Below are 21,130 nucleotides of genomic sequence, written 5' to 3' on the forward strand. Positions count from 1 at the left end.
ACTAGGTCACACCTTGTATCCTCTGTGTTTTATTAAAGAAGCCAACAGTCAACATTCCAAGTTTCCATGGAGAATCTTTGGCTTCAGATCAAATACAAGTTCTTCTGTCTTAAAAGGCACAATTTCTCAACTAAATGAAGCTAACTAACTCCACACTCACGAGTGCCAGAGCTGAGAGAACAGAAGCAATCATCTTCATTCTCAGACCAGGAAGATACAGTATGCCAAAAACTGAGGAACAGTGAACAGCTGCTTATAACAAATCATAGCAGACGTTGATCAAACCAGGTCATAAATAATTCTGGCTTGCTGCAAAAACATTAAATAAATTAATTTAAAAAATAATCAGCCTTTCTTTGTACTCCACAATCTGGGGAAAATATTCCAACTGGCATGCAGTTACTCCCGTTTTTGTAATATAGTTGAAATTTCAGTATGACCTACAGGTTTCATACATTTTGCAAGTTGTAATAGCAGAAAAATGAGAGAGGAAATCAAGAAGGTAAAGATAAACTCTAGCAAGCAGTAAATGGATATGCTGATTCCCTAGCTTTCCATAAATTAATAGGTCTAGTCTACTAAGTGTCATATTTTAAGGACAGCTGAATCAAACAGTAATTTTTCAGACCTAAAATGTCATCATGGTGCTTAACAAATGATAAGCCACAAAAAGTCTATGCTTTTCATGCTATTTTGGTTCAATGTGTACTAATTCTTGATCAACACTATAGATCACATGGGCTAATTAATGATACCATTAGTTATGTATGTAGGATCTGATATATAACACTGTTCATTTGTGCTGTAAGTGGAAGAATTGTTTAAACAGGTTAGCAAAAGTAAAGGGACGCCTTACACCAAATTCTTTAGTCTAACTAGAATCAGAGCCTGCACCTGTAAACACTTTTGCAGTATCCGAATTCAACCCATACATAAAAATGTCAGTAAAAGCAATTAATCCTGGTCTGATGCTCACCCTTGTATACACATTAATATAAAAATACCTGTATTTCTATGACAGTTTAAGAAATAACAAAACCATTAAAAGCATACCACATTTCCACACAGATAACCCACATTTCAGATAACACACTTTTTAAACATACCAGTTCTGCCAAGAGCATTCTTACAGAAGGCCATGTCCTCATGACACGTTCAAATTCATGTAAATTGGAGGTGAGATGCTGAGGTAGAAAGAGTAGGGAATAGGGGTCTGAAACAGAGCTATGGGAAAAGAAGGACACACGGTGTGGATCCACAGAGCTGGGATAACATATTTCCTGAGCACATGCATAATCCTATTGCTGAGACACAAGCCTTGTTTGCTTTCTTTTGCAGGTAGCCAAATGCATCTCAATGTAAAGCACAGAAAATACGAGCACAGCGTGGCTGTGTCCCAGATGAACAGCCAGCACATACTGCAGGAATCAGCCTTTCCACGTATCCTCCGCACGCCCAGTCTTTGCAGCTACCTCAACACGTGCACAAAGCTCGGGCTTTCTTCATGAGCATTTGGCTCCAATCAGCGAAAAGATCTCACTGAATTCAACTGGATTAGGACCTTGTTTACTGTGTTTGTTTAGGAAAAGCATCAGTATTGTCAGGTGAGCATTTATTAAGTGATGGGTGTAATTTATAAAATCACAAACTAGCAGTCCCAGACAACAGAAGACTTGAAAACGGTGCTCCTCTATAGAAAACAGGATTTGCAAAACCTCGTTTGAATTCTGCTCTTACTTTTTTTTGTTCTTTTCTGTTGTTTTCTATGATCTTACTGTAGTGCACATAGTAGCCTCCATAAACATATACTGTACCTATACTATAGATATGTACTCCATATAACTACCACAAAGCAAAGCCATACTTTGTGGTGACACTGGGACCCAAACAAGATATCATTGCACATTAAAACTGTATTAAACTAATTGAAAAATAGTTAAACATTGCTAATAAAACAAGATAAATACTAAACATTAAAAAGACAGAGACTTTCCAGTGTTCCATAAAACCACACCTTTCAGACAAATTAATTATTTGCATCATAAAAAAATCTTAACTGTGAAAGAAAATATTCCAAAAGGAATTGATGAGTAAAAAAGCTCCAAGTGCTTTTTGATTACATCAAAAACAATTCCCATTCTCATAAAATATGGAAACTTTACATCTTAAACTGCATATTTACCTTCGAAAAATTACTTTCTTTTTAATCTTGCAAGAAATTAAACCTTAATTGAGTAGGAAAGTATTTGGAATATATCCAGAAATAAAAAAACTACAGCTATTGTAAGTGGCACAGCATCTGTGAAGAGTTTTCACATACGTTTGGAAGATATCTAAAATTAAGCCAACACTGTACTTGATTTTCATGATCAGAGTTAATATTCTGCAAATCCAAACTGGCTGCCTTGTTTATTTCATAGTTTCCATTTCTATTGCTGTAATTCACCCTGGCAAATAGATAGATGCGTGGGGGGCTGAATAATAATAAAATTTAACTTCTCAGGATCTTCCTTTGCTTTGAATAAAAAACATTTCATTTCTTTGTGATGCTGTTGAAGCTAAATCCTGTTGCAAGAGACTTAACGAGCAGCCTTGGAATAAAAATTATTGTAATGGTGTGTTCCAGCTACGTCACCACCTTGATGAACATCAGAATTACATTTGAGACCAGATGGAAGAAAAGGAAGATGCACTATACAAAATATGTCTTCATTTGAGGAGTAAAATATTACTCAGTGGCATTATACATTGTTAATAAACTTTCTTTATCTGAAACTATAATTTAATATTTATGTATCTAATTTACATGTGACAAAGTAGCATATTCTAAAATTAGAGTGTAACCAGCAAACTATTAACTACTATAAACAATACCAAAACACAACTCAAACATATTTTAAGGAAACAATAGGTACATTTTGGACAGGGGAATGATTTCAATTGCAGATATTGTTTTAAATACAGCTGTCAATTACATCTTGAAAAAAATTCTTCAACCTCAGAAAGATTTTCTGCTTAGGGAATCCTGGGTATATACATAAAGACCAAGAGCACACCATCAAAAAATCCCTTATTGGTTACTAGTAGGTACAGTAATAATTGTAAATGCTGAAATTGTGTGTGGGGAAATAATTTTCCATATCAATGTTATATGATGCACTAGACAATATCCCCTCGAGCAGAAATTAGAGAAAATATCGTGCCCTTTATTATCTCTGTGGTTTCTTACGTGTAATAGACAGCAGAAGAATTGCACTTATTGTAACATTACAGTAGAGTGTTAGATTGCAGTTCACCTTTTAGAATATTAGTGGCCATAATACTTATGATAGGTTGTGCCTTATGCAAAGATGAATAAAGATGTGCATTTAAATTAAAAAACGAGCAACCACTTACAGAACCAACAGTGAGGCTTAACATAACAAACATGCACTAACCCTACACTTATGCAAAACTAAGTTCTTCCAGGAAACTGTAACCAACTGTTGACCTTCCACAAAGGTAAAGGTTTTGTCCCTTGGTAATATGTTTGGACTTTGCAGTCGAATTCCAGTTTATTAGCTCATTGTCTGTAAATGTGCTGTTCCACTGTGATATCCTTTAGCTGCCCTTGAGCTTCTGCAGAATCTGCAATCTTACAGTCACTTTTATTTAAGGGTTTATTGAGCCGCAGAGTAAGTCCCCTTCAGTACTACACAAATAGGCCTTCTTATTCATCCTCTTCAGGTTCCTGTGGTAAAATTGGTGTCTCCTCCTTTAAACAAGCACTAAAAAACCCAAGGATTGTGCTGTAAAGGTGATATTTGCTTTTCTCAGAAGCAATGTTATGACCTTCATCCGGGTAGATCTAGCAGAATAGAAAGGAAAAAAGTAAATAGTTTTTAAAGGCTTTTCAAATATTTAGGGCTCTAATTTTCTTTCTCTGATCTTCAAAATGTTTTAGATGACAACAGGATGATAACATTAGTTTTATGGCATCAAAGAAAGCTAATAAAACTCAAAGTAAAACTCATTCTCTTGGAATTTGAACTTACATAAAACAACCACTGCAGTGGGATCTGCAGAAGAGAAAAAAATTGTATTCTCAGCCATCGTGCTTACAACAGTTTACTTAGCTGGCATTTTCAATTGTGCCTAGGCATCCAAATCCCATTAACGTCAATGAGAATTAATTACCTCATGCTTTTAGGGACCTCTCAATATCTCAGCTTCTAAGTGTTCAGCAAAAACCCTTTTTATTCATATTTTTAAATATCTTGCTTTCTTGTCTAAAGCCCATCTTCTCTTTCTCTCCTAGGGTGGATGTGGGCATTTTTATCTCCTAAATCAGATCCCACTGGGAATCTCTCCCAAATGAGGCTCAGCAAATGTTTGCAGGCTGAATGAAGAAATCCAGACTAGGAGACAAGAGACCTGAGGTGGCCTGAGGCAAAAGGCTTCAGCTGTTTCCTCAAACTCAGGTTATCACAAGGTTGCATGAGAAGGGCTCAACAGGGCTCTCCTGAGACAACTCTGTCATTCCTGCTTCTTCTTCTCTCCACAGGCCTTCACATCACCTCAGCTGAAATCACAAGGACAGCGGGAACAGATTGTACATATGAAGTCCTTTTCCTTTCCTGAGTGACACTAACCCCCTTGTTGCAGGAGTTCACACGCTTCAGTGAAAACTACAGGATCGCCTATGGTTCAGCAAGGTTGAGGCTTGCAACACGTAATATCAGAGATATTTGGAGGAATGACCCAGAACAACATCGTGTCAGATATCCAGGAAGGTTTAATGCAATCAGAACCATTGGCCAGCAACATCCACGTGCTCTGGGTGGGTCCCATCCAAGTCCGTGCATTGGCAGCAGCCCCGTCCTGCTCTTCCCATCTTGCTTTCACAACATTCTCCTCCTCTGTAAGGCAATGCAGGGAGGGAACACTGCTCTCGCCTTTTAGCTGCCTTGTAATAAATCTAAACGTTGACAATAAGGGGAAATTACTCTCATGTGACCCAATACTTTTTTAAGTAAAAAGGGACTAAAGTAATGATATCTCCATGCTACAAATAGTGCATATGGATTCCAGAGCACTTTGTATAGTGTTGTAAGATAAACAGGTGGAAAAACAGAAGATGAGAGAGAGCAGAAAGAGCCTAGGAGAACAACAAGATGATATAGTTCTTGACATCTATACTAACAGTGAGGAAAATGGGATTAAAGAGACTTGTAACTGCAAATTAAGGTAATACTGCTGTGTTGTGGTAGGGAGGGTCCTTCTCAGTGAAGAAATAGCAATAGGAGGTTAAATGTTCAACTATGTTTATAGGAAAAGGCACAGTGCACATACCTGCATAGTGTAATTAGCCCCAGCTTTTATTAGATGTTTAATTAGTTCTGCTGAATGCTGGAAGTGGACTTTAGCTGCAAGACAAGATTTGATATTATTAGAAAAAGCTACACTACTATGAAATACTTATCTGCTAAACAGCTTTGGCTGAAAACATTTCCAACCTCTGTAATTACTGGATCAGAAGCTGACTATCTTTAAGGTCAGAAGTGCCCAGCCCCATCAAAAACAGCAATACAGGGTGTTACAATAGAGGTTTTGGAGAAGAAGCTGGAAGCCCCAAGGAAAGCCATACTTTCCACATACTCTGTGAGGGTTCCTGTCTTTACCATCCATTTACATCCACTGTGATAGTTTAGAGGTGTGTAAAACCATTCTGTTTGAACATCTAGGTATTTTATAATTGTGTTGAAGGAAAGCACATTGGGTTTTCTACTGCTTGCACAGGGTTGTTACAGTCCACACTTCCTAAGGAAATGAAGTTTCTACAACCCATCAGTAACCTAAGCTTTGTGTGGTAAAACCAGGCAGCTTTATTATGATGTCCTAACCCTGCAGAGCATGGGCTGCAAGTGGGCTGGGTGGTGTCACTGGATGTGATATTAAACAAGGGCTGCAGGCAATCAGAGTCCTAGGCTTGAGCACACTGCATTGCTCAGATATCTATTGAAGTCCCAATTCCTGGCAGGACCAAGTTCAGAGGGGCAGAAATTGCTGCTGCTTGTTACAATCAGCAAAGCCTGAGACTCTCATGCCTGCTCAGTCACCCAGTATATCTTCTCTGCCCCTCTCCCCTGTGGTCTGGGAAGAAACACTGGACAGTGTTTGTACCCCTTTGATTGCGCTTTGGATCCATAACACAGGTTTGGTGCCTTCACACCGGGGTGACAGGCTGGCAGGTGCCATTCTCACTGTGCCAGCTGTGCATGGGCACTCTCACCTCAGCCCATCACTGTGAGGTACTTATCCCTCCAGAATGAGGAGTAAGAAACCTTCTATTATCCCACATTCACCAGAAAAATGCTGGGGAAAGAAGTAGGCATGTGAATCTGTTCAGAGGAGCTGGTTGCAGCACTGTAATTTGTGCTTGCATCAAAGCTTGTTCTTCAGACTTACACCAGTTTAAGAAAGTTCAAAAAAATACACTGCAGTTAAATTTAAGTCTGTAATTACAAATTATCTCATTTGACACATCTTGTGATTCCATTTAAAGTGCTAGAACTTACCCTGTTTTACTCATTCTCTGTCTTAAACTACTGCTAAAAGTATTGGTGCTATTAAAAGGTTATGTATAGCTTCAGCTTCAGATGCTTTCACACTACCTTGTAATTAATTAGCTGAAAAGATTAACTTTCCATGTGGTAATGTACTTCACCAACTGTAGTGATAATTCTGCAGAATTTCTATGAATTTAAAACAACATTAAAAATGTATGTAGTTCTGTTAATAATTCATGTAATACCTTTCACTAGCAAGACAGTGGTCCCCAAGATTTAAACAAATTAGAACATACAGCACCTAAAAGGTACAAATATTCAGCAAAGAAAAATGTCATCAGTTTAGAGTTAGAAGTTGAAACAAAAGAAAAAAATCATATCAGAGGGATAGTAAAACTGAAAACGTACTTGCTAGGTGTGCGCCTGATCAGTCCTTGAACGCCTGCCTATTAGAAGCTCTGACTCTAAATTAATTGCATCTCTAAATACTTACCATCAGCTGTTCCATGAACTATTAGCAAATTTGCTTCTTTTAAACCATGAAGATTGTGTAATACACTGGATGCCTGGCAAACAAACACACACAAGTATAACTGAGTTGCATTTTGAGACTAAAATGGTCATTTTAAGTTACTTTTTTATGCTTACTTACCTGATAGGTAATTTCCTCTTTTGATGGAATCCCAAGGTATCTTTCTGAAAAAGCTGATGCTATAAAAGTAAAACAAAAACTTGTGAGTTTAGAGTTACTTCTATTTAAAAATTGACCTAGAATCAGTAGCAGCTATTTAAGCCATGAATTCAACAGAGACGTTCATTTAGAATCAAAATGTGTCATATTAATGTACCACTGAAAACCATTTTTAAATGGTTAAAAAAAGAAATCAACCAAAAATTAACTAACTCCCCTTCCGAAAAAAACCCCAAGCCCACAACCAATAACAAAAAAACCCAAATTCAAACCAAAACACAAACCAAAATGCTGTGAAAAGTTTAACAGACCAGTAAAGGAATATGCTCTGATTTCCCATGTATCACAGTCCAGAGCCTGTGCCCTAAACTTCATATACATAACCAAAATATCCTGTGATTGAATGAAAACATGGTTGATATTACAGCAAATTCACTGCTAACCTTAAAACAATTATTCCCCATATAAGTCTTGATTCATGCTGATATACCTAAAGGATCCTTAGGAAACGAGTTTCTGACTGAATTTCAGTGGACAACGGGAAACAACTCCTTTGCAAAAATCAGTGGTGTTAATAATTATGTATCTGGTGTGCGCTTTGGTAAACTGTCCCAGTCTTAGCTTCACTTTCATTTAAAGAAGAGAATGAGACAGTGAGGTGAAATCTCATTGATGTTGTTACATTATCTGCCCTTAGTTAAAATAAATAACACCTCCATGAATAAAAGACATTTCGAATAGCCTATCATATAGGTGTAGGGTAGGGAATACTCACCATATAACTTCATATCTGTGATTGGTGCCACCACAGCTCCACACTTGAAGAGCCGTTCACTGGATTTCAGGATCATTGATGTAATGTAGCCACCATATCCCTAACAATGGGATAGAGATTTCTGTTGATTCATTTCTCTTTAGCAACAATAAAGGCCATTTTGCTAATCTGATGTTGTCATTTTACAGTATGCAGTTATATCTGCAAGAATTACTTTTAAAGGAAATGTGAAACTTCAGTTTAAGAGTGAATGGAGATCACACTGACCTGGTCATGATCTTTAAACTATGCAATTAATAATAACAAGTATATTTTGGTTCAAGCTCCACAATTCCATCATGGCAGTCTAGCCTATAGTTAGTAGATTTGAAAACTACAGAAAATAACCTACAAAGCAAACCCCAAAGGTAAGGTTTTGTGGAGTATGGCCTAGATAGGAAGATTTGTACTCAGTTTTTAACATGTTTGATATAGATACTTGCAAAGTAGCAAGATACACTGAGCATTTTGCTGACAGAAGAGACAGTAGGAAAAGGGGGTAACCTGTGAATTGAGTGCATTATGTCCTCCCCCTGACACCTGAACCTTCGTAGATTGAATCCCATTGCTATTAAAGAGGTTTCTGCATGTCAAAGATCCCACAAAGAGATACAGATCTTGCCCTGGTTTGCAGAAATAAAAACTGTATGTAAGCACATTGTTCAGTATTATGCTGATCTCTGGATGCCCTTTCTGGCCACAAGAGCATCCATGAGGCTGCTTTGCTACAAAGCAGGGAGCACAAACGGCATGAAGAAGTTAAAAGAGACGGGGCAGAATTGGGGAGGCCTGTCCTTGCCTCACCACATTTGTCTGTCCTTATTTTTCACCATCTCTTCTGCAAAGTCTGTAATAGACGTTTCTGGGAAGAGTTGTGACATAGAGTCATGAAAGCTTTGTGAAAGCTTTAACTTGAGACCACAGTTTTCCTTGGAATGACACTGGCAATCCATTTCTGTACACCTGTAATCATTCTAGACCCACAGAAAATGAAATTCTGAATTGTGCCATCTGGGATCAATGATTTTCTCGTATATTATGGGCTCTTCCAATTTCTCTATTTGCCATTTTTGTTTTCCCTTCATCAGTGCTGAAAAGTTGATTTTTTTCAGGGTTTTTTTGTTGTTGTTGTTTTGTGTTTGGCACAACATATTTCAGAAAGAAGAAATTATCCCATATCAGGGAAAACAAAATGCAAAACACCAGCTGACCCAAAAAAAGAATATTATGCATCAAATGGTTACAGTTTTCTAATGGACTTCTATGAATGCTGCCTGTTCTTCATGTCTAAATATTTAATAAATAGATGATTTCTATGGAAGAATGGGAATATTTGAAAATCCTTTAACCTTATTTAAGAAAAAATAAGCAGAGAGAAACATTCTTTGGAATGAATCTACAGTAAGTAGAAATGGACACACTGAAGGAAAAACAAAATAAGTGATGAGTTTTCAAGGGAGCGTGAAGAACTGAGTTATTCCTTTCCCATGAAAACTCCAGCCCGGGAGACCAAGAGCTGCCTGGATCTGTCCATGTGCAGGAGCAGATTTCACCTAAGAAAGAATTTCTGAGTGGGCAACAGTAACTTGTATAATTCAAAGAGTTTAAGAGGAGAGCAACTTTCCTCTGACTCTGTGTTTTCTCTTCTTTTACTTTTGTTTAATATTCCATTTGTGTCTTTCCCAACAGCACAGTTTTAATCCTGGAATAGGTATTGCCAGGTTATTTATTATTTACACCATGTTTTCATTAAGAGCTCGTTTAGTTCTCCTGGGAATTCTTTCCTTTGTGCTTGTGCCCTTGCTTCCAGCCAGGCTTTCCAGGAAAAAAACATTAGAGAGTGATATCACATTTTCCAAAGCATTTCACAATGACAATGCAGAAAATAGTTCACACGTCCTGGTGCAAGGACATGTGGTGCCCCACTCATAGGCTGGGTTTCTGTGGTTACAACCTAATCACAGTATTTTCAAGAAGGAGGTTGGCTCTGGAATTGCAACTCATTTTTAAACTCTCTTTTCACTTCCATGCATAAATCCACAAACTACATGGAACCAAAATTTGCTGTCTAACAGTTCAGAAAGGCCCTTGGATCATGTATCACTTGGGCATGCACCCCTCACAGAGATAAGCAATGGGGCAGTCAGAAATAGGTATTTTCCACACTGTGCCCTTCTGGACAGTCTTGTTACTTTTGTGCCTCATTTACATCACTGATTGTGACAAGAACTTTATTTCTGTGTAGTTCTGGAACATCTTAAAGAGCTGCCTGACAGTGTGCATGAGTCCAGCTTTATGAGATCAACATTAAGCTATTCCAAAGTCATCTTATTTTCAAGCAAAGTGCATATTCAGTTTCCATCAGTAAGGCAAATTTAATGCATAGAAAAAAAAAAATTTTTTCCCTATCACGTTGTACATAGTAAAAAGTAAATGAGTTTTAAAGTAGATTTTTAATTGACTCTAAAACAAGCAGAGAAAATAGAATTAACCCTGGGAAGTTGTTAAATAGACTTTTTTTAATCAAAATTCTGAGTTTTTGCTCTTTGCTTTCTTACATTCTCACTCTTCATTCCTCCTTCATTCTATCAGAAAATAAGTGCAGAAACATGGTCCTCAATAATATTTTGTGAAAGAAAAAAAAGCAGGGGTAGGTCTTGGAAGATATGTAAAGCCATAGTTATGTGTATGCTCTATGGTAACTATCTCATCACATCACTCTTAGGAAACAGGATACTACTGAATCTCTGACAGAGAACAAGTGGGAATTTTCAAGTAGCAGTGGAAATAATTTCTGAAGTCAGAAATAAGTGACTAATTCAGGGTGCTTAGAGATTTCATTTCAGAAATAGTATTTTTAATCATTTGGGAAGAGGATATGGAGAAATGTTGATGATTCTATGCATATGCACTTTCATATACATTGGTAACAGGTATTAAAACCTGAAGACAAATGTGGCCACAATCATCTGATGGATGAAATCAGCCCAGCTTATACATCCTCAGCTGAAAAATCTCTGGCTGCCACCCTACAAACCAAGTCCTGCCTCCTGAAATTCTTGCAGTGACAGTTTCTTTAGCTCCAAGGAGTGTGGCAGGAGCTCAAATCCTTGAGGGAGGTCACATTCATTTGAAATGCTAATAATAGCCACAAACATTAGCCAGTCCTCAAAATGCTACCATGCAGGAGGTAAATGTCAATATCCTTGTCCTGCATTCAGACTGACTGAGACAAGCAGGTTAAATGACCTGCCCGAGGACATGCAGCACGTCAGTGGCAGAGTGGGGATGAAAACTAAGGCATTTCATAGTGAAATCCATGCTGCTCTTATAACTGATGATTGGGGGGTACTTGATCATGGTTTGTTATTGCTTTGAGCTCAAAGGCACAAAACAGCTTCATTTTTATTAAAAAACTTTTCAAAATTAAAAGGTTGCACATACTGGCTCACAGATGAAGCAGCAGTTGTGTGGTGTTTCTAATGGCTGCTTTTTAACAGACATCAGTAAAATGTTATTTAGTTTGCTACTAAAAGTTAAGCCCTTGCCTCGTTCTATCTCATGCTAAGGGCAATGACAGGCCACACAGCAAAGACAGCTGATAAAATAGCAAAGGCAAGACTTCTCGCTGGCGTAACAAGGAAGTTGTTGACAGCACCATAGGGTTGTTACTCAGCTGAGCTCAAGGGTCAGTAAAACATTCAAATATAAAAGCTGGTTTAGGGTGACTTTGTCAATTTAAATGCAGCCCAAATATAAAACTGTAAGAAACAAGCTTTCACAAAAACCAAGCCCACATTAAAAATTTCTAAAGAAAGCAGATTTTTTTAACAAATACTTTCTCCTTCAGATTCTGAAACAGAAATACTGCTGTACTATAAAATTGATGTTATTGAATTAAATACCTGTTCTGAGAAAAAGATAATATATAGAACAGACAGTAAATTATGGAAGGATTCCTCCCTCTTTTAATAACTGAAATTGTCTTAGGATAATAGGAAACGTATTTATTTATGAACTGACAGGATTTTCTTAACGAATCATGATGATATATCCTTCTATTTTTGCACATTACCTTTCCAAATATACTCAGTCTCTTAGGATCAATGAAGGGCTGTTTCAATAGTGATCTGAAAGAAAAAAAGTTGGTGGGTTGTTTTTTTTTTTCACTTTGGTAAAGTAAAATGGTAAATTTTACTTGCTGAATATACTATTTAAAGAAAATTATTTGTACAGTAAGGATTCATTATACATGCAGGTCAGGTAGAAGAACAAATTACATCCATACAAGTAGTACTGCACTGTGAAATGTGATTTGCTTCCTAATTCCTTCTCTATATGGCAAACAGTTGGTGTTAGGCTCATCTCATCAAATTTAGATACCTGAATTTAAGCATCTTGTCTAAATTACCCATTTACATCTGCTTTTCAGTTAAAGGACAGAGGAGAGACACTGTCAGACAGCCATTCTTTCCCATCCATGTTGGAAACCTCTCTCACTCTGGGGAGAATAATCCTCCAGAAATACCAGGATTTTCCACTGACTAGAGCTTAAGTGACTGGCTTTGACCAGTGTTTTGACAGCTGAAGGAAGGTAAGATGAATGGAACTTCCTGAATCTAGATAATTAAATAATTAATTCTCTCACCAAGGCCATTAATCAGCTGTGGTGATTTTTTTACAGAAAGGACAGAATAACCTGAGAAGAAAAATCCAATCAGCTTTTGAGGAGACAAAACCAGCTGCAGCACCTCCTATCAGCCACAGGCACCCTCCCTTTTTCCCATGCAGTGCATTCCAAGAGAGGCCAGACATAATTTAGCTTAAAACATCTTGGGATTTAAACAGGGAGATCAGGTCTCACAGCAGACCGTGTGGGCTGCTTCCGACGGCCCTTCCAGGAGGGTCACCTTGAATTGCTCCCCTCAATGCGGCCCATTCCTGACCAGCATGAACACCAGGAGCCCTCTTGCCCAGGTAGCAGACACAGCTGCCTACTCATGCAATGGCTGAAGCATCAACTGCTTTCAAAAGAAGAAGAAGAAAATATCTGGCTTTAAACCTGTATTTCCCTGGGAAACCCTAGAAAAAATCTGTCCAGACCTTGGTATTTGCCATTTTGACAAGTGCACCCTGAGTAAAGAGTATTGTCAAAGCTATACGTGATTAGTTCCTAGATGGAAATTATTCTTGCCTCCAGCTGATGGATTTATCTAGTTCAAGAATGATAATGCAAATGAAAAATAACAGGCGTTTGCCCAAATTTTGCTCTCATTTACACCATTATAACTCCATTTGCTTTGTGCTGTTACTCCAGACCTCTGTGGTGAAAATGAGAGCAGTATCCAATCGTATAGGTCTAAAATACTGTAACACAAATGCATTTAATCATTAACACATGTACAACAAGAATTTTTCCTAAGGGGTATAGACAGAAACAAATTAGCTCAGATGGCATATTTAGATTGCACAGAACAGGGTCAGCTTTATCAAAGAGAAGCACCAACACAAAAAGACACCTCTTTGATCTCCTATTTGTTGTTTGTAATGAAAACATCATTTCAAAATTTGAAACTGCATTAAAATAAACATTAACATTCACTATGCAAAGAAAATATTCTGGGCAGTTTCAGTTGAAAATGCTCGTTCATCAAGGTGTAAGAAGGGTAAAAGAGAAGAAAAGTTTGCACATACGTACTCTACAGCTGCTATTTGGTCCTTCACTTCCACTGATCCTAAGCATCGGTGGACCTCCTGTAGAATCTTGAGGCCTTGAAATCCACTCCCTCTGCCATCAAATCGAGCTACGATGACATTATCAGAGTTGACAAGCACTGAGTCCCAGTCAACGTGAAACTTATCTGTAACCAACTGGCTGCCTGGAGCTTCATCACTGCAAATACCAACACACCAGACACAAACGAAGACTATTGACAATGTGATGCACTGTGCCCATCTCCGATACTTTATTCAGCCTAGATGGCAGAGTTCAGCGGTTATGCAATCCTGCTGAATTACTGTCACTTCCATCGATACCATCCCATTAGCTAGTGCTGCTATCCCTGCAGCAGTAGCAAACAAAATAATTTCTTTAACTGTATAACCACTGTGTTGCAGTGCTGTCAATACCTAAATATACTTTGTTGAAAGAAACAGAAAACTAGTGATGCTTACAATACAGTGAAAAAAACCCCAACACATAATAACTAATGGCTCAGTTCTGAGAAGGGTCATACAGCATTGGTTAAGCTGTACTAAACACACAAAAAAGAAAATTCATTTTGTACCCTGATTACCATTTTGTAGGATATATAATACTATTAAGAAGCATGTTACCTTAGAAAACAAAAATAATTGCATTATTGTACCCTTGAATGGATTTTTTGAAATAGAGTAAAAAGAAGACTGAAGTATACACTGAAGAAAATTATATTTTCTCCATCCAAATTCATAGCAAGAAATGGATGCAGGCAGGACCGATAAGTTTATTTTATGACATTAAAAAAAGGGTGTTTTACATCAGAAAAGGTGGAACAGAATGGGAGAATGCAGTTTCTAGAGCAACAATAAGATGTGCCATTGAAGCCAAATATATTGTTTTCCTTACAAAGAAAATAAAATGTCAGTTTTAAAAGGGATGTTTGTCATTATTTTTCCCCCAAGATAAACACAGAATAAAAGAGCAGGCTACCATGAAGTTGTACAAAATACAAACTTGTTCTATGCAGGCTGCATCTGCCAGTTGACTGCAAATTAAAATGTAAAAGTGTCTGTGCTGGCTGTATGGAAATTAGATTGGACGGTCTGTGGGAATATTCTGTCTAAGGTGAAAGAAAGATGAAGACAGAAATTATTATTTTCCCAAAGAGATTTATGTAAACCTGGAGGAGGAAAGAGAGACAAAAATATCCTGCAATAACTACTGTCTTACATGTACAATAACGTGCTGATTCAATATCTGATTTTGGCTGTGGATAACACAGACCATCTCCAAGGTAATCACCTAATTAATTAGCAAGCATATGATGAACATATATGTTCTCAAATTCAGTCAAACCTACCTGAAATCAGGATTACTTGGTTACGGACTCAGTCGCAATATGTTATGCTTGATTTACCATTATCTCATGCATCAGGCTTATACTTGGCTTTATAAAAGTAAGAAAGGACATTTTCTTTGCTTGCGTAACCAATTCATTTGTGATTACACTTAACTGCTCACAATACAGAGCAATATTTGGAAACACTGTCAAGTTAACTCTGCTGAAGACATGATTCAGAAAGTATATAATCATTATTATTTACAATCAGGAGTAGAACAGTACTTTCAGTTTCTGCTTATTGTACAGAGCAAAGTTTTCAGAAGCACTATATATTGATGCAGATGTTTTCACAAAGTATTTATCATCATTACTTCCAATAGTAACAGCCTCAGACCAGTTAGAATTACTTTTAGATTCTTTCAAATTTCCACAATAGGATAATGCCAGAAATATCCATGTTTGACTAGGTAACTTTCCAACAGCTTAATGCACCCCACACCAGTGAAAATATCACGAGTCAGCCTGCTTCCCTTCCATCTAATATAAGAACAACATTAATACACTAAACTAAAGCTGATTTTATACATGTTATATATCTAGGTTATATATACATCTGGTATGTTTATATACATATATATATATGTTATATGCCATATGTCTAGACACTTAAAAATAGGGGGAAAACCATTACATGTAAGCCTTTCTCTAAACCAGAAAGTGCTTAAAATCACAAGGTATTTTAAATCAAACATGATACCCCCAGAGAATTTCTTCTGTTAAGAAAGGAACAACAAACAGAGCCTCAGCAGAATTCTCAGTGGGCGAGAACTGACAGTGATTGTTTCCCAAGCTCCTTTTTGGAGGGCAAAGCTGGGCTACTTTCAGGTTCAGACTTTAAACACTATACATGTTCCAGTCCTGCATGATGGGTTGTTTGACATATTGCTTTTGGAAGCAATTTTCCAGTGGCTAGTTTATTTCAAGGATGTCCATATAAGTAGCCTGTGACAGGCATTTAAAGCTATTTCCATTGAGGTACATATCAAAATTCCCATTAGCACCAAGAGGTCTCTTTACTCTTCAGCTGCTACTACAAAATGATACTGATTATCTGAGGTGTGCTTCTGTCCTCCATAGAGAGACATGCACCATTCAGACCCCATTGCTAACCTTTTAAATGGGGCTTCTGCAAGGTATTAATTCTTTATGCAACTTTGAACATCATACTGAGGGCTCTGTAACAAAGTAAGATTGATATTGATGCACAGTCTGATTTGGGAAGTTTGTTCTGGGTTTAGAGTTATCTCAAAGTTCAGGTTTTGTTTTATGCTTATCACTACTCTCAGCCTAATTATAATTACCTACTCTTCAGTGGTACACTTTTCAGAGAATTATTTCTTGACCCCACTAGTAAGACTGCAAGAAGGTCTGCACCATTTAAGCTTAGGTGTAATACAAACACAGAAGTCTTCTTCCCACATGACTATGGATGGTCCTAAGGGAATCATAGACTAGTCAAAACACTGTAGCAAAATCAAAGCCAACATGAAAAGGGCAAAGAAAAGCTATAGGCTCTTCAACACCCCTCAAGGTTTTCTTAAGGACCATCATCTCCAGAGTCAAACAACAAGAGCAGAATGATTCAAATGAAGACTATGCCTTGTTCCTCCTGACTCATTTTTCTTCCTTGTGACACCACTTTCACTTTTCCTTTTTTTATTTTTGCTCCTGAATTTCAAGGTTCAGAGCTGCCCTGTGTGTGTCTTCAACAGCGACTGCACTTGGATTAGGAGTCCACTGTGGCAGCACAAGTGCTGACGGCTGGGGCACACTGCTGGAGTTTATCACTGAGGCACCATTTAAATAGACAGAAACCATCAATAATATACCAATATCATTGACCTCAGTGGGTAATTTGTATGCTTCTTGCAAGGCAGTCACATACATCTCAAGCTGCCTGGTAAAAGGGGTAGCTCATTGTAAGTTCACAGATTGCTGAAAAGAGAGGAACCTGTTCTTTCAGATTCTATAACCAAAAGCTTAAACTAAAGTCTCTGTTCACGATTTGACTTCCAGCCTACAGAGAATAATGCAGTGTTAGCAGAGAGGCTAACACTGTTGTGCTGTACTCTGTGCAATACTCCTCTGCCACTCTGCTATCATGACTGCAGCAAAATTTGTTCCACATTTTGCACCATTTAAAAGCTAATTTGCAAGATTTTGAACATGAATTTTAGAAGTTACAGGACTGACCAAGCAGGAGGGAAGACAATTTTAAAAGATGCATGCCAAATAACTGCTGTCATCACTGCTTAATATCCAGTACATTTCTTTCTATTTCTGCAAAACAGTAGATGTGATGCAGCATATGGAAAAGGTAACTTGACAGAAAATACATGAGAAAGACAGCAACTGAAAGAATAAAATCTATGTAAAGAAATGTTATTGATAAAAGTCATATTTCGTTTATGGTGAAACTGAGTGGGGAAGGATCATTTTACGACACTGGTGCAAATACTAGAAAAATCCACTTCATTTTCAGATTTCATAAGCATCTCTTCCATAAGCATCATCTTCCAAGCACACACACCATTACTGGTCAAAAATCAGGGAACCTGAATAGTCTCAAACATTGAGAACAAAAAATCCCAAATGCTTTCTCTCTCTTCATATGCCCTGTTTAGATATAGCAGACTGCAACTGAAGATAGATCATGTGTTTACAACTCCTGCCTGCAATATGGCCAAACGAATTAAAAGACATGACCAGAAGAGTTTCCATTATGAGGGTAGAAAACATGCAATAGGCAGGACCAAAGCAGACAGCATAGTAAAGCATGTAGTATGAAAAATAAAACTTTTATTCTTAAAACACCTTTCTGAAACCCTTAAGGCTGAAGACTTGAAAAATACAATTTTGAGAACAAGACCCTGTCCTGTGTCATAGGAAAAGGAGGTGAAGGTTTGAATCTCCTCTTGCTTTTTTTGCTATGGAAGATTAAATGAGCATTTTATTCACCTAGCAAGATATATACTGCTGTGGGGGAAGTGGGAATAGGGGAAGCTGAAAGAGGATGGATCTTAGCTCAATGATTCCCCAAGACTTTTGCGTGGACAAGACTGAAGAGAAAGGGAGTGAGCAGATCCATCACTGCCCGTAGCACCAGGACTGCTACTGCCAATGAAATAGTTGGAATGAGCCTCCAGTCTATTCCTCTTTTAGACTAAACTAAATGAATCTTCCCTCTAGGCCTTGAGAAATATTACAAAGTTCAAAGAATGGGGAAGAAAATCTAAAAGAGTAAAAAAGAAAAGACTGTTCATCAAATACTTTGATGTAACAAAACCACAAAAGATGAGTGAAATACTGGCATGCTCTGCAGAGGCAGGATGAATACAGGTACGAAATGGATAGCTGTCAAAGCAATTCATGAATTAGTCACATGACTTAGGGATCTCCTAAAACGCAAAGTTTTCACAAAATATTTTTACACTTCACCATGCAGCCAGGCATTGTTCCTTCTTTTGCAACAGCTGCCACTTAAAATGAGCAATAATCTTTACAAGAGAAAGGTGCACAAGACAGCTATTAATTGGCAGTGTTACCATACCTCAGATCTTGAACATTTCCCAACACTTGCATTAAGCCTTTCTATATTTCTTCTAGTCTTTTAATGATTTGTTCTCAAAGCTGCAAAAAAAATTCACTTCAAACCGTATTGTCTTATCTTGCAATCAGTCCTGAGAGTGTATTCACTGGAGGCATAAACAGGTTTGATTGCCTGTGGAAGGCCTAAAACTTTCATAATTTCAACAACAGGTAAACAAATTCCTGTTTATTACCAATATATAAGAAAACAAGTAAACAAACAAACAAAAAGAAACCTCTTGGAGACAATTCACTGTTACATTGGAGAATATCTGTGGTTTTTTCCCCTCAAATATCAGAGCAAGCTCTCCACTGATTCAGTTTTACAATATCCACAATATTGGACAATTTTAAATGATGTTAAATAATAGATGCTGACATTTAAGATACATTATCTACAGATTTGAAGAAATGAGGTTAATTATGTTCAAGGCAAAATACAGAATGATTATCTACGCTGATTTTATTACCCAGATTAAATGCCAGATTCTTTACTTAATCATTTCCTGTGTGTTACCAAGAAGTGTATCTTCCAACTTTTTTAATGAGTAAGGTGAACCATAATGAGAAAATCAAGGATCTGAAATTTAAACTTTGATCTTAATTATATAGAAAAAAGATGATAATCACTCTTTCAGGCAATTACCGTAGAGCTCTCTAATCTATAGCTACACTGTACATACTATATCAGAAGGAAACTGTGTGAAATGTATTAGTGGTTTAGGAGAACAAATGAAAAAAAAGGAAGTGTATTAATCTTTTAACATTTTATAGGCTACACGTCACAATTCTGGAACGAAAAACAGTGCCACCTGACAACTGGTTTCTGCTCAAGAACTATCTGTTAGATAGTCCAGCCGTACAAATGGACATAAACTTAAATGCAGCAATACAAAAATCTGCTATTTGACCACTGCAGAATGCTTTGCAACTGTTAATGGACGAATGTTCGCAAAATCCTTATGATGAAGACGACAGGATATTCAGGGCCTGGTTCTTAACTTGAGCTTGTGTCTGCATGGAACTGTACTTAGTTCACACCCAGGTTTCACACCAGGACCAGATTACTGACCAGTTCCCTTCCAGGATTCAGCCTTAACACTCAGGCACCCCGGGGCCATGTGCTGGAGGTTCAAATTTACCTTGTAGTGGGTTTTACCTGTAGACATCCTTGCATGAATACCGGAGCTTTATTATAGTCATGCACCTTTGAAATGGCTACTAGCTTTCAGTGCTTTGAAAAACACCCAAACCAGACAGCACCAAACTTCCTCCGCTTTACCTATTTCCAAATTCTGTTGATGCCATTGTAATCCTATTGATCCAGAGAGTACGTTAACATCACACAGAAGTAGTCACTGCTGATGAAAATTTACAGTAATGTGATGAACCTCAATCATCAAAAACCCACTTTATTCTGAGCCAGCAAAACCAGTCACCAGCACAAGTGGTGCCTCTCTCTGCAGAGACAAGACCACACAGGTAAACCAGATTCTGGCAAAATGTAAGACACAAGGAAGATCAATTTTCACCAGTCTTGGAGTGACTCTGGAGCAATGACTGCAGCCAAACAGCCAGAGTCTGTTAAATCTTACATGCCATATCTACCCTCCAGCTAAGGAGACAAAGCCTACATACACTTGAAACTTATATGCACTTAACTAAACATTTAATTCGCACTGCAAAGATCTATTAGGTGAATTTCAGGTTTAAACTCACATTGTCTTTTCCTCACCTTCCTTCCTTCCCTTCTTAAGCCCCTGTCAAACTGCCCTGCTACTGAGGTGGAAAGCAAAACCCACTTCTTATCTACTAACACTCCATTTTTTCAGATATACATCTTCTCTTCATATACATCTAAGTGCATGTTGTCTGAATCAAGATGTTATATAGAATCTCCTTTCCAAAAAATGGACATACAATGAAACCAACACTCTTACAGGGACATTGGTAAGCATTCTTTTGCAAACTTTCAGTAGCTGGATTATAATGATAATTGTATCGTGACTGAGAATGTAAGAAAGAAAGTAGGTGCAGCTGAACAATATGAAAGGCAGTGCTTGTTATCAGCCACTAATTCTTGTCTAACACTTCCACCAGTAGGAACAGCAGGTCTCTCAATCAGTTCCAACAGTATCACTCTGGGACCCAGGAAAGTCAAATATCTGGGAAATTATACCACCTATACAATTAATCAGTGTTCCCTATAAAAGCTACATGTTCTCCTTGGACCTGAATAGTTTTTCTTTTTTTTTTCCTTTTTTTTTTTTTGGAAGTAGTATTTCTGATCATGAAATAAACCTTAAGACATCAATTTGGAGCTGTGTGGGTCAAGAAATTACCCCCTACGCACCCACAGATATCCAATCGTTCTTTCTCAAGAGCT

The 21,130-nt window shown here is 37.6% G+C and overlaps 1 protein-coding gene across 2 annotated transcripts in view; it reads right to left on the bottom strand.

The window, feature by feature from the left end:
- Nucleotides 1-1,597: 1,597 nt before the first annotated feature.
- Nucleotides 1,598-21,130, bottom strand: part of DPP10 (dipeptidyl peptidase like 10) — a 265,798-nt gene continuing 246,265 nt past the window's right edge. The window contains exons 20-26 of one of the 2 annotated variants that reach the window (XM_017820942.1): nt 13,752-13,946; nt 12,129-12,183; nt 8,015-8,114; nt 7,201-7,259; nt 7,042-7,114; nt 5,332-5,405; nt 1,598-3,847 (exon numbers count right to left, since the gene is read on the bottom strand). In XM_017820942.1, the coding sequence (XP_017676431.1) occupies nt 3,710-3,847; nt 5,332-5,405; nt 7,042-7,114; nt 7,201-7,259; nt 8,015-8,114; nt 12,129-12,183; nt 13,752-13,946 (694 nt within the window). In that variant the 3' untranslated portion in view covers nt 1,598-3,709. Of the gene's footprint in view, nt 3,848-5,331; nt 5,406-7,041; nt 7,115-7,200; nt 7,260-8,014; nt 8,115-12,128; nt 12,184-13,747; nt 13,947-21,130 lie in introns of those variants that run through there. The other variant, XM_017820943.1, reaches the window with a different exon arrangement.

The sequence above is a fragment of the Lepidothrix coronata genome, unplaced genomic scaffold (assembly GCF_001604755.1).
Source record: "Lepidothrix coronata isolate B3197 unplaced genomic scaffold, Lepidothrix_coronata-1.0 Scaffold86, whole genome shotgun sequence".
Taxonomy (NCBI): domain Eukaryota; kingdom Metazoa; phylum Chordata; class Aves; order Passeriformes; family Pipridae; genus Lepidothrix; species Lepidothrix coronata.